We start from the raw sequence: 12,709 nt of genomic DNA on the forward strand, positions 1-12,709 counted from the left end.
AGATAATAGTAATGATGATTTTAATACTAATGATAATAAATGATATAAAATAACATACAATATCAATTTATAAGATTCAACAGCACCTTTTGAAGCAGTGGTTAGCACATCAGCCTCACAGATAATGGACAGATACCTACTGCCTGAAGTCAGCTGGGATAGGCAACAGCAAGCCTGCGACCCTTGTGAGGAGAATCGGCTACAGAAAATGGAGGGGCGGATGGAATATTCACTTGTATGGAAGGAACACTTCATGATCCTAAAATATGAAACGGCCTATAATCCAAAGCATATCACATCAAGAAAATGAATTACAATCAATTTTACATTTGTTGCAAATCCCCACAATTTGCTTGGATGCATTTGCTATCTACAATGGTATAAATAAGTATAGGACATTAATGAACGCAGCACGAGAAGTTGTAAAAGTGGAACGTGGTAGATTTAGTGTGATTAAAGTTTGGCGATGGTCACGCCGGCCTGCCATCAGTTGTTATCAGCAACAAAAGAGGAGCAGCCGAATCAAAGGACGGCCCCCTCCAGAAGATGTCCACGTTTGATCTCCGCAATTGAAAAGATTAGCAAGCCAACGTGGGCTCAATGGCACACCTTGTAAAGTGAAGTGAATGCATGGCAGGGGGCCTCAGACATCAGAGGCAAACAAATGGGCAGAGCCCTCAGACACAATGCTACTTACACTTCAAAGCCACAGACCGGGAGAGGACGTTGCAATTTTGATAAAGCGCCGGGCATGTTTTGGGAGACGTGCAGTTTTCTTTTTGGCCTCTTGCGCATGCATGAGCCGGTGAAATAGCCATCGTGTCCATTGAAGTTACCTGATATAACAAAATGAAAAAAGGTTGCAGAAATCCCTTAACTCGCACTGCAAAGCTTTGAATGAACTAGCTATTCGGAATGAAATGCAAAAATGTTCAGAACTATTTTTTTTCCATTTGTACCACAGCGGTTGCTGAATTTTTCACACCAACTAAAAAAATGCATGGCTCCATGACATTTAAGGAAATAGTGAAACAGTACGTATTGATATTTAGCCATTATTCCAATTGTGAGAAATGATGAATGTGATTTGTAACATTACATACATATTTGACATTTCTGTACTATTATATAATGGCTGTGTTTTTAAAATAAATTATTTCATGTTATTTGTATTTCTTACTGTGCTTGATTTTTTTTTATATAATAGGTTTGTACATTTTTATAAATGATTTCCTGTTTTTGTATGATTGCGTCTGGTAAAATGTCCCATAATCACAAAAGTCTTTTAATTTTATTGCACAGTTTATAATCATCTGTGAATGTGTACTGTATTGAATGTGTAAAACATTCACTGAGATTTACAAATTTGGTTTCCTATCCAGAAAAGTTACACCCATTTAAAATCATGTGAGCACACATTACATACATGCACTACAAATACATTTTAGAACGCTAGGTAAAAACTTGAGGGGAAAAAAAAGCTAGGAAATAAGAATAAATGCCTGCTCAACGACAGCGGAAGAAGACAAGACATGGTGGGTTCGGGGTCAATGGGGAGGGGGGGGGGGGGGCATTGTAGACGAAAGCTGCGTCTTGAGGATTGAATTGGACTTGCTTCCAGGACCTGCAACAAAATTGCTGCAATTTTACAGTGCGCTCCCCCCTCGGCATGCCCTCGGGTCTGGAGGGGTTGGGAGGGGGGCCCAGGACTCGGAGACGCTGCCGGTGAGTGAGCACAAGGTGTCGACCCCTCCCACCCATTGTCAAAAGCCACATCAGAGCGACTGCTGCCCTCTTTACCCTCTTACTTCACTTCCCTTGGTCACTGTTTTGTGTTTGTGTTTGACTGGGGGGGGGGGCAGGTTGGTTTTATCACCCCCCCCCCCCCCCCCCCCCCCCCCCCCAGCCCCACCCCCCCCGCGCACACACACACACTCAATTGTACCCCTGAGGTGTTTACAGGGACACCGACAGGATGTTCAGCCCACCAGGACATCAAAGTGTCCTCTTGAAGCAATACGTTATATTGCTCAGCAGTGCTGACCTTTTCAACTGCGACGGGACTAACATCACAGACGCATGCAAGGCCCGGATCACGGATCGGTGCGGCGGCTTCCTCCCTTCGCACCACAATCATCGTCTCGTTCTTCACTGATAAGGAAAGAGGAAATGGGATCAAAAAGGGAGCTGGGAGCGTCGTCGCAGGCCGCATCACATTTTTCAATGCACACTTCTACAGTGGAACCTCAAAGGTTTACTGGTAATAAATTCAAGCCGCTTTAGAAAGAAATTCTCCGAAAGTAACAACAGGGAAGTCCTACCTCTAAAGAATGAAGAATAACCCAAATGAGATACTTGACACGTGTTTCACATTCTTACTTATGTGTAAAGGAATACAGTAAACATTCACTTAGTTGGGTTTAACAGGGAAACCAATATTTTTTTTTCTCCAAATCCAAACAGCCCCACTGCTTTCTTGGTTTGGTCATGTGACATTCACAAGATGAGCAGTGATTGGTCGTTACCTAAGCCTTAAACACGGTGATGTCATTTTCAGTCACCGGATTTGGTTTTTTTTTAAAGGTAGTAATTTTACTTTAAAATAAATTGATAACTAAATAATTTCAAACACACTTTTATGTTTTTACCGCTTAACATGGCCAAACCAGTTTGGTATCTGTTTATGTAGCAAAATCCAGCTGTTTTTTATCCATTCAAAGGGTAGCCATTTTGACATTTGCTGTTGACTGAAAATACATCACATTTGAGAGTGAAGACCAACCATGGCTTACTTTGTCAGTCACATGACCAAAAAGACAAACAAGCTCAAACTATCAAACAAAATCCAACTTTTTAATTTTATTTCAGAATCAATAAAGAATTTTATAATAAACAGTATCAATAAAGGTATCAGGATTGCTAAATTCTCATCTATAACCAATCCAAATATAAAAGATGAGGTGTGGGTCATTTCATTTTTTTTGAACAATTAAGTGCTGCACACGTGTAAAATAATTAACTTTTAAATGTAATTAAACATAAAATAAACAGCAATAATAATAATAAAACTAGAAATGGTGAAATTCCTGAAGAAATCAGATGAACTGGGAATGAGTTGAAACACGTGAAAAAAACGGGCGGAATAAAAAAAGAGGAATAACAGATGTGTGAAGGCTTTGATACCTGCTTACAAGATCTGTGAGTTTTTGCAACTTCAGACGAATACTTTGCTTCCTAGAGTTTTACTGTGTTCTGCAAAGAAGATATCGATGTAATCCTGTACAACAAAGAGTCAGCTGAAGCCATAGTATAATAAATGTATTTATAACAGTCACAAAAAACACAAAACAAAGGCAGAATAATAAGGCAGAGTACTAGGCAGAGGTGGTCCAAAGCATTAAGTTAAAATCACACACCAGAAACGTTATATACAGTTTATATTTACAATAAACCTGGTGGAAACTGAGCATGACTGCAAGGCGAAATGTTACATTCATAACATTTGGAGCGCAATATTCAAAAGGCAAATTGTATTTTCACATGATTATACAACAAAAATTCACTCTTTTTGACAGGCTGAATAAGATATAAACTAGTAAGGCTCGACGAGCTCTTCCAAACGCTGCTCGGCCGTTTTGTTTTGCTCACGTTGACCCAAACACTTGGCCGGTTTGGCGAGATGCTGCATAACAACGACCGTGTTCCAACCGCGGCCAAAGAATTCCTCTGAAGCTCTCATTGGGACTTCAGATGTTTTCTAAACAGCGCAATAGCAGCCAACACTTGACTTCATGTCATTAAAACTATCTTCTGCACATGTGAGTCATGCCTGTGTGTTAATAACCAAGGCATATGGTGAGCTGGGACAGATGATTGCAATCAGTGTTTGCACAGTAAGACGCAAGCTAAAAAAAGGCACATTTTAGGTTGAATGTTCACTACTCGCATACGTTTAAGAACGTTTGAACTTAAAATTCACGAGTCTTTACAAGTGAACCTAATTTGACCTTCTTGAAACTTTTGAATGTACGCTGCCAAATGTTCAGAAGTCATGCAACTTGCTCTGTAAAATAACACAAAATCAGATAGAAAGGAGCAAGGGCTGGTTTCTTATTACTCACACTAAAACAAAATATCATATCAGGTTATAATGACACGGAACACATTTTAGTACAAGTAAGAAAGCCAAAAATGGTCACTTTTCCTCTGAGAATATCTGGTGAAAAGGTTGATCGGTGACACCTTGGATTTATGGGCAAAATATGAGCACAATGAAGGCCAACAGTTCCGATCGGATCAAAAAATAGATATTAGATTGATGAATAGACCGATGCATTTGTTTTTAAAAAGTGCAGAAGTGTGGAGCTACCAACCAGGAGTGACCATTTTTAACTGATAAATTGGCTTGAAGGTATTTACTTTTGTTCAAAGGTACGTGTTACTTAAATGCTAAAAATATTTGTTTTGTTTTGCTCCCATCCTGAAGAATTATCAGAAAAAAAGAGCTTTGTCTTCTTTTTGTGAATGTCAAAAACATAAATTTTGTTCCCAAAAATGCCACAGGATGTTTGTGAGAATACCCTGCAGCATTGTCAGATTTAAAAAAAAAAAACTTTTTTCAAAGATAATAATATAGGATTTGTTCCTATAATCCCTATAATAAATACACTCATACATAGGGTATGTTTTTTTTTTTTTTTAAATGCAAATGTTGACCCTACCTTGTAGGGGTAAAAAAAGAAACAGTTATTAAATGTTAAAAACAAAGCATTATTCCCATAATGCCATAGGGCGTTGATAAGCACGCATCACAGAAGTATGGGGTAAATAATTATGTTTCTAGCATTTAGTTTACAAGTTTGTTCAAATCATTTGCATGCACATTCAAACAGTTTTGCAAGTATGTTCGAACAAGTTTGAAAAAAGGTTCAAACAGGCCTGTTAGAAGGTTTCAATGCATTTAAATGTTCAAAAATGTTCATTACACATTGGTGGCACCACCCTTCCGGACGGGAGAAAATTGTGAAAAAAAGAGAAGGAAATAAAAAAAAAAACTCAGACGTGAATTGAAAAGTTTAAAGAAGGTCACATAAGGTCATCCTGAACAATCTTCTTTTTTCTGACTCGAGCATATAGGTTTGTGGAAAACTCAACCATGACATAAGCCACATTGCGCAAGACGAAATCACTCACAAAAGTATTATTTGATATGATATGCATGAGTCAACTACATTTATTCTAGTTTTACCCAATTGTATTATTATGAATTATTTCTGGATTGAGTGAGTTTTTCCTTCATTCTCTCTTGTATTATTGTTTTATGAATTACCTTTTATCGGAGATGAAATGAACAGGTAAATAATTAAGTGCGCTAACAGGGAAGTGGAATCAACCCCTCCAGAATTCAACAGTGTCAACATCAAGGCGAATGTACATTACTTACTTGACCATTTAAGCACTTTTTTACTTTCAATGTAACAGCATTACAGTTATAACGACGGCAGGGTTATTTGCTAGGCCACTGCGGTGGACATGGGCCGCGATTCACTGCTATTGCATTAAGCAGCTCCTTAAAGGTTTTCAAGTTTGCAGGAGTTTTAAGAAGCATTGGCAGAGCTACTGGGAAAAAAAAGTGGTGTGTTTGTGTGTGTGCGTGTGTGTGTATCCTTCCTGAAATGTTTGTACAGTCCAACAGCAGTTTTCAAGCTCAAACGCCAAACTTTTCTGCCTCTTGAAAACAAGGCCACTCTTTGGAATGATGCTGATTAAAAACAGACAGTAGTTCACAATCAAATATAAAAGTCTACCCGAATTAGAAAAACAACCCCCCCCCCAAAAAAAAAAAAAAAAAAAAAGTGCTGAGTGTTCCGTTGGTCTCAGAAGTTCCCAGGCTTGTGAAAAGAAAGCCATAATAAGTGTGTGGGTGTAGAGCAAGTCCGCCGGCGCTCGCCAAAGTCGCTCTCATTTGCCGGCGCTCTCGGTGGCAGGGTTGTATTCCGTCTCGCCCGCGGACACCAGAGAGATGCGGCGGGTGGATCCCCACAGACGGCGGGAGAATTGTCCCGAGCGAACCTGACACCAGAAAACGTCATTAGTCCGCTCTGAACCGCTGGCACTGACCTACATTTGAATGCTTATTTCAAAAATTTGGATTCATTAATGTTTAGCATGACACCACAGACATCATGTAAAAAAAGAAATCTTACCAAGGTGACCCCCCCCCTCCCCTCTTTCTTTATTTTTTTCTTTATTTTTTTACAACTCCCTCTTTTCAGAAGAACTTTGTGTCCCGTTTCTCACCTCCTCTGGCTTTCCCGCCCCCACCACTATCAACTTCCCGTCTTCCAGGCCCACCAGGATGTGGCTGCTCTCTTTGGTGACAAACACGCTCCTCACGGGGACTTTCAAGGCCAAAGGTGGGACGGCGGCATCTAGGCTGTAGAAAATAAACAAGATTCTACTTGAAGTCTTTTGTTTTTTTTTAAACTAGTGGAAAAACAATGTCATAAGGTGGATGCTAAGCCCTCACTTAAACATAGTTCCTTGACAACTAAATAATGTTACAACATGACTTTATCCTGAGCAAAAAAATAAAAATAAAAACAGAGAATAACTATAACAAGTTTGCAGTGAGTAATGGAGGGGAAATGTGCTTGGTTCATTGCATATAGGAGATTTATCATGATAACCAATGAAACCCATCCTGACCGCACATCATTAATACCTGCATTTCGGGTGTCCTGTTGGTATTACAATAACAATGCTACATTTCTATACATGGAATTGCATTTGAAATATAATGTGGAAAATCATCAAATTGCAGATTCGTCCATAACTGCAAACCTAAATGTTTTTTAACCGAACAAATCAGTCATTAAATTGGTAAGACAATTGTGGAGAACGCAAGTGGAATCCATTGAGACCAAATAAACTGAGAGCATGCTCTCAATCATAGGGAAGTATGTTTATTTGATTCAACATTCATGTTGACTACAGGTCTCAACAATTTCATTTTGAAAACTATATAATGCCAAATGAAATCGCCAAAGGGAAAATCTCTTTCTGACAACTATATTGCGCGCATGTATTGGTCAACATACACACAACCAAGGTGAGATGACAGAGTGAAGGGGTCAACAGATCCCGTTGATTCCAATTAAAAGCCAACTTTGACTAGTTCATAAATTCCCCAAGTTTCTGGAATCTGGATAGCCAACTTGCGGATGTCACTGAATTGTGAATCTTTGCAGTTTGGAGGTTTTGGGGTAGCTACCTGCATAGGTGGCGAATGTGGAGTCTGCCCTGCATGGTGCCCAGGATGACGTATTCAGACACCAGGTGGAGAGCGCATACTTGCTCCTCCATGTTGAAGGAAGACAACAAGCAGCCATTGACCGAGTAAACGAGGATGGAGTCCTTCCCCTGGAGCGAACGAGCAAAAGTGTAGGTCGCAATAAACATAAAGTCATTGTCTTCGCTGTGCTGTGTTCACATACCTTTGTTGTATTGGATGGCTCAGCCCTCGAGGTCTGCACCACCACGTGGCCCTCCATGCCCACCTGCAGCTTGGAGATGTAGGAGGGCTCACCTGGTGGCCTCAACGTTCTCAGGTACTGGCCTCGTCTGATCGTGTGCACGATCACCGTCCCGTCCTATCAACATTCAAGTGAGTACAATGTGGTATTCATTATTTGACTAAATCCACATACACAAATATTTCTGAAACCAACTATCTTTCTACCTACCAACCAATCTACCTTATCTAGGTATCTATTTAAAACCTAGCTACTAACCAATCAGCTCCCTCCATACCTTTCATCTTGCTACTAGCCACCTACCAACCTACTGCATCGCCAACCTACTGTACCTGCCAATCACCTACCTACCTAGCAACTTACCAACCCATCTATTTAGCTAGCGAGTTTTGTACGTATCGACTGACATACCTATGAAGATCAGTACCATCTACCTACAAAGAACTATTAATTGCGAATTCTCACCTTCTCTGCTTATGCTTACCACCTAGACACCTACCTTTGTCTAATCTACTTACCTACTACCTACCTTTGTATGTAATTGCCGAACTACCGACCTAGATGATTGCCATCTACCTAGCCACCTACCTGCCAAAACTATCTACTTGCCAAAACTACCTGCATATATACCTATCTACCAGGCACCAACTGGAGTACTTCCTACATAGCACCGATGTTTTCTGAGCCAGACTGTACTGTATGTACTGCGCTGTACTATATAAAGTACAATGTACTTTATAAAGTTGTGTGTTTTGGAGCAACTAGAGACCTTTGAGCCTGAGATAGCCATGTCTAGTTCCGTGCTAATGGCCACACAGGTAACCTCCTGGTCGTGTCCAGATAGCACCTGGACGGGCCGAGGAGACAGCGTGCTGGAAAAGCCACCCTAAAAAGGAAAAAAATGACGCTTTGTGAGTTTTCCATGAAGATCCTTATCTTTTTTGGATGTAAGACTAAGTTTTTTTCCCTACCTGCTGTAGAACCTGCCATACAATACAGGACGTGTCTCTGGAACCAGAGATGAGGTAGATGCCACACAGATCCAGAGCCAAGCATGTGACAATATCTTTTAGGAAACACACAGAATTCAATTAAAAAGACAATATTAGGTCAAGCAGTGGAAAATGCAAAACTTTGATTGACACCTTGCCTTCAAATACATCTGTGCATTATACATATTGTCAAATTAAATCCTCTTTTATCAATGTTTCAACAAATTGAGTGTATGCATACAGTACATGGGGACGTACCAATGTGCCGGCAAATCCTGCCCACCAGTTTGCCTTTGCCCAGCTGGGTGACCCGCAAACTGCAGTCCCAGTGCCCTCCACTGAACAGCAGACGTCCATCATTAGACACCACCAGGACCTGAGCGCTGATCTCCACGCTGGGTGAGAAAGGTCCGCCAAGAAAACGTTGTGTCCTAAAAACGAGCAGATGAGAGTGCATGTGAGCTGCAGCCTGAAAGTGATTATTATGAGCGCATTAAAAATGTCACTCCAAAAAATGACATTTCCAAATGGCTCTCAAACACATTGTTTGAGTTTTGGGGGAATGTGTGTCGTTATCCATGTTCAAGGTCAATTTAAAAGGATCCAGTTAAACAGGCTCTGAAACATCCCAGATGTTTCCTTATAGAAATACAACAGATGTTCACTATCCTGTTGATGTTTTTAAAACATAGTAAAATGATGGAGATTAGATTATTTACGTAACGCTATGATATTTACAAGGTTTGAATGTGATGTAATAATCATGTAATATTATTTGGCATTCTGCTTAGGTGATGTGACAAAACATCTGGCTCTTTTTTTCTATCTATCACAATCATTACAACATGTACAGTATAAGTGTAAAAAATGCAAAGTGGATTCACTTGGGATTATTAATGGTTGGATCCTTGGTGAAGGTGAAGTAGTTGGCAATGTTCTTGTCATATGGCAGCCAGCTGTGCGTTCCTATCAAGCCGCTAGAGCTCACTGTCACCTGGAGAGACAAATGGAGGCCGATTTAAAAAAAAGTTAGCAGTCTTTATGGTGAACGTATAAGAAGTAAAATGGTACCAGTATATCCGAGCCATGGATGATGAAGGAGCGGTTCTGGTTCTTTGGTACGACCGCCTGGACCAGAGGGAGGCCATCACTCACTACCTGAGGTACACAAACCAGTAAAGGTCATGCTCCATTTCGGCTGAACGTGAATGCGTTCAAATCTTAAATGGTTTTCTTTTTCAATGATTATAAAAATTGTTGGGGTACTGTATTCCTTTTTGTATGTATCTTTATTTTTGAAAAAAAAATGTTTATAGTAAAGATATATTATTTGCTCCTTATTTAACATTTTGTTACAAGAAAATGTATATTTCACTGGTCATCTTAATAAGTAAATAAAGTATGCATCAAAAGTTTGGAAACAAACTCTAAAATATTGAAAATTTTCCCATATTTGCCCAAATAACTGCACATCTTGGTACTAACTGAGTTAGTTTAATGGTGTGGATCAGTGGTGTCAAACAAATTTTTATTTTGGGCCGCATTGTAGTGATAGTTTCTGTCAAAGGGCCGGAATGACTGTGAATTCAAATACATTTTAAGTGTGTTGATCACACATTGACCAAGATTTGGTAAAAGCCGGCAAAAACTGTTCAAAAGAGATTTGGAGAATAAGAAAATGTTTGTTTTTCTTCCACCAAATTTTTGAAAATTAAAGACAACTTGCAATTTTGGTATTTTAGTCAGAAACCTGAAATCACATCAGCATTTCAAGGGCCACAAAAAAGTGAGGTGGCGGGCCGGATCTGGCACCCGGGCCCTGACTTTGACACCTGTGGTGTGGATGATTTATGCCTGGAATGACTTTCAGTTCACAGCGATGCATTTTCAAGCATTAATAGCTTGGATGCCTTGGTTTGAGACCATATGAGTTTGAAGGTGTTTCGAAACTTTGACAGGTACTGTACAGTAAATGTTTGGAAAAATCTTACACACATCAAGAAGATTCAATTTGACCCTTCAGCCATTGGTTGCATCTTTACCTCCACAAATGAGCGTAGCTTATCGAGGTGATCAAAGATGTTAACGGGAAGAGTGTCCAGGCGGGACTGCCGCCTTGATGCATTTGCAGCAGACATACGTGGCGGATGAGGCTCCTGTTTGCATACAAAAATGCGACTGTAGCTTTTCAAAAAGCGATCAAAATTGTATTCATAGTTAACAATGAAAACAGAAATTTAGAGCATATTTGAAAGTCACACCTTCAGCAGTTGGCAGGGTGTTTGTCCAAAGTTGCTAATGATGCCTTCAAGTGCCTTGCGCTCTGTTTCATCAGCAATGGCATCCAGATCTACAGCACCTGTTGAAAAAGCTCATTGAGAGTTTGGTCTTTTTATCTTACCAATTCAGAAAAAAAATATTAAAGGTTGTCGTACCTTCATAGGTGCAGTAGTAGAAGACATTGAGAGCTTTCACTGCCTCTTCGCCTCGCTGCTTGTAGCCGAAGATCAGGTCAATCCACTCGTGTAGATGACACGACACATGCTCGCTTTCCTGAAGTGAAATAAACTGATGTCAAGTTGAAGCGTTCTTTTGACTAAGCTGGAGGATAAACAACTTCTCACCAGAGCTTTTCGATGCTTTCTGATGAAGTCCTCCCTTGATGTAGCCCAACGGGGAAGTAGAACGTCCTCCACTGGATCCAGTGATATCTGCAAGGCTCCCAGGTCAAATCCTGCAACAAGAAGGAGGGATCAGAGAGTGTTTTGTGAGACAAATGCTGTATTTTCTCAAATATTATGTCTCATTTCCATCCTGACCGTGAAAAAAAAAGGCCAAATTTGACCAAATTATTTCTCCCATAACACTTACATTCAAGGGGGAAATGTATGTTCATGGGGAAATGGCCAACATACTCTTAGTGATTCCTTATTAATTGTTAAGATTTTTCAAAGTCCTTTTTTAGTTTTAAAAGGTAAGGTAACCCTGGGACAACTGACAAAGAAGATTTAAAAAAAAAAAAAAAAAAAAAATCAAAAACCTGAAAATATATTTGGGGTTGACAACTTTTAAATTGTAATATTACCAAGCACTACTAGATGGCAGGCATGCTTTTGTTGCACTTAGACTGGGTATGCTTTTTTTTTTAAATTATATTTTCGAGGACATGGAATATGCAGGACAAACAGTACTGTAGTTGAGTTTTTGTAAAAAAAAAAAAAAAAGAAAAAGTTCTTGCATTAAATATTGGTCTCGTTTACAATTTTGTGCCTCCTTGAAGTATATTAAGCATTTTGCACAAATGCACATATTAGTTCATAAATAAACAGCATTTTTGTCACACATCTGGTTGAAAGTGTGCGGTCCTATGCCCTCCACCCACCCAAAAAAAAGCACTAATGAAAAAAACAAACAAACCATGAAATCATGAAACCTTTCATTTTGTGTGCGCTAATTTGAAAGGATTTGAGTTTCACCCAGCTACTGAAATAAACAAATACTGGAAGTCTTACTCACCATTCATGTTTTGCAGGAATTCTGGAAAGTAGAAAAACTCCGGGATGAGCTCCTTGACATCAGCGGGGCTTTCTATACGAGCTTGCCAGGCAGCTGCCACCGAGTGGAACTGTCGGTCCGCACAGTCGAACCTGAACGTAGTTGAAAAAAGTGCTGGTTGAGAGCAGCCTGCCGCGACTTGGTACACCTTGATGTAATTCCCACCTGCCGCTCTGCAGCTGAATGTGTAGCGTGGTGAAGGGCTCCATGCGGATCATGTAGTGCATGACTCCTGCTGCATTGGAGTAGTGTGTGCCATAGTGAAATTTGTCGATGGTGCCTGTTGGATCCTCAAAACTTTCATACCTAGTGGGAAACAATGAGGAAAAAACAGCATTGGATTGAAAGTTAGTTGGCTCCACTTTTAAAAATCCAATTAAAAACATTTTTAATTGCTGCTGATTTGCCTGATTTCATGTAAAACATTTTGAAAAGAACCTCCAAAGCTCAAATTGTGTGTGTTGCTGGTTCTTTACAAGCTCGCACAGGCTTTTTCCATTTATTTATCCTTTCATTTTCATGTGCAACAGATAATTGCAATTGTTTTTAGTACAATTAAGAGGCATAATAGTTTGATTGGAATAGTTAGTGGTTCACATTATGTGGCTGCTCTGATAAAAAACATGA

General features: G+C 39.8%; 1 protein-coding gene across 1 annotated transcript in view; it reads right to left on the reverse strand.

The window, feature by feature from the left end:
- Positions 1-5,841: 5,841 nt before the first annotated feature.
- LOC148425410 (neurobeachin-like protein 2) overlaps positions 5,842-12,709 on the reverse strand; it is a 41,703-nt gene continuing 34,835 nt past the window's right edge. The window contains exons 41-55 of the mRNA XM_088411266.1: positions 12,248-12,388; positions 12,044-12,174; positions 11,152-11,261; positions 10,963-11,080; positions 10,789-10,886; positions 10,570-10,683; positions 9,599-9,685; positions 9,412-9,521; positions 8,786-8,958; positions 8,507-8,601; positions 8,305-8,421; positions 7,497-7,652; positions 7,274-7,422; positions 6,301-6,436; positions 5,842-6,072 (exon numbers count right to left, since the gene is read on the reverse strand). Of these exons, the coding sequence (XP_088267392.1) occupies positions 5,962-6,072; positions 6,301-6,436; positions 7,274-7,422; positions 7,497-7,652; positions 8,305-8,421; positions 8,507-8,601; positions 8,786-8,958; positions 9,412-9,521; positions 9,599-9,685; positions 10,570-10,683; positions 10,789-10,886; positions 10,963-11,080; positions 11,152-11,261; positions 12,044-12,174; positions 12,248-12,388 (1,846 nt within the window). The 3' untranslated portion in view covers positions 5,842-5,961. The remainder of the gene's footprint in view (positions 6,073-6,300; positions 6,437-7,273; positions 7,423-7,496; positions 7,653-8,304; positions 8,422-8,506; positions 8,602-8,785; positions 8,959-9,411; positions 9,522-9,598; positions 9,686-10,569; positions 10,684-10,788; positions 10,887-10,962; positions 11,081-11,151; positions 11,262-12,043; positions 12,175-12,247; positions 12,389-12,709) is intronic.

The sequence above is a fragment of the Hippichthys cyanospilos genome, chromosome 3 (genome assembly GCF_059441005.1).
Source record: "Hippichthys cyanospilos isolate Australia breed blue-spotted pipefish chromosome 3, RoL_Hcya_1.0, whole genome shotgun sequence".
Taxonomy (NCBI): domain Eukaryota; kingdom Metazoa; phylum Chordata; class Actinopteri; order Syngnathiformes; family Syngnathidae; genus Hippichthys; species Hippichthys cyanospilos.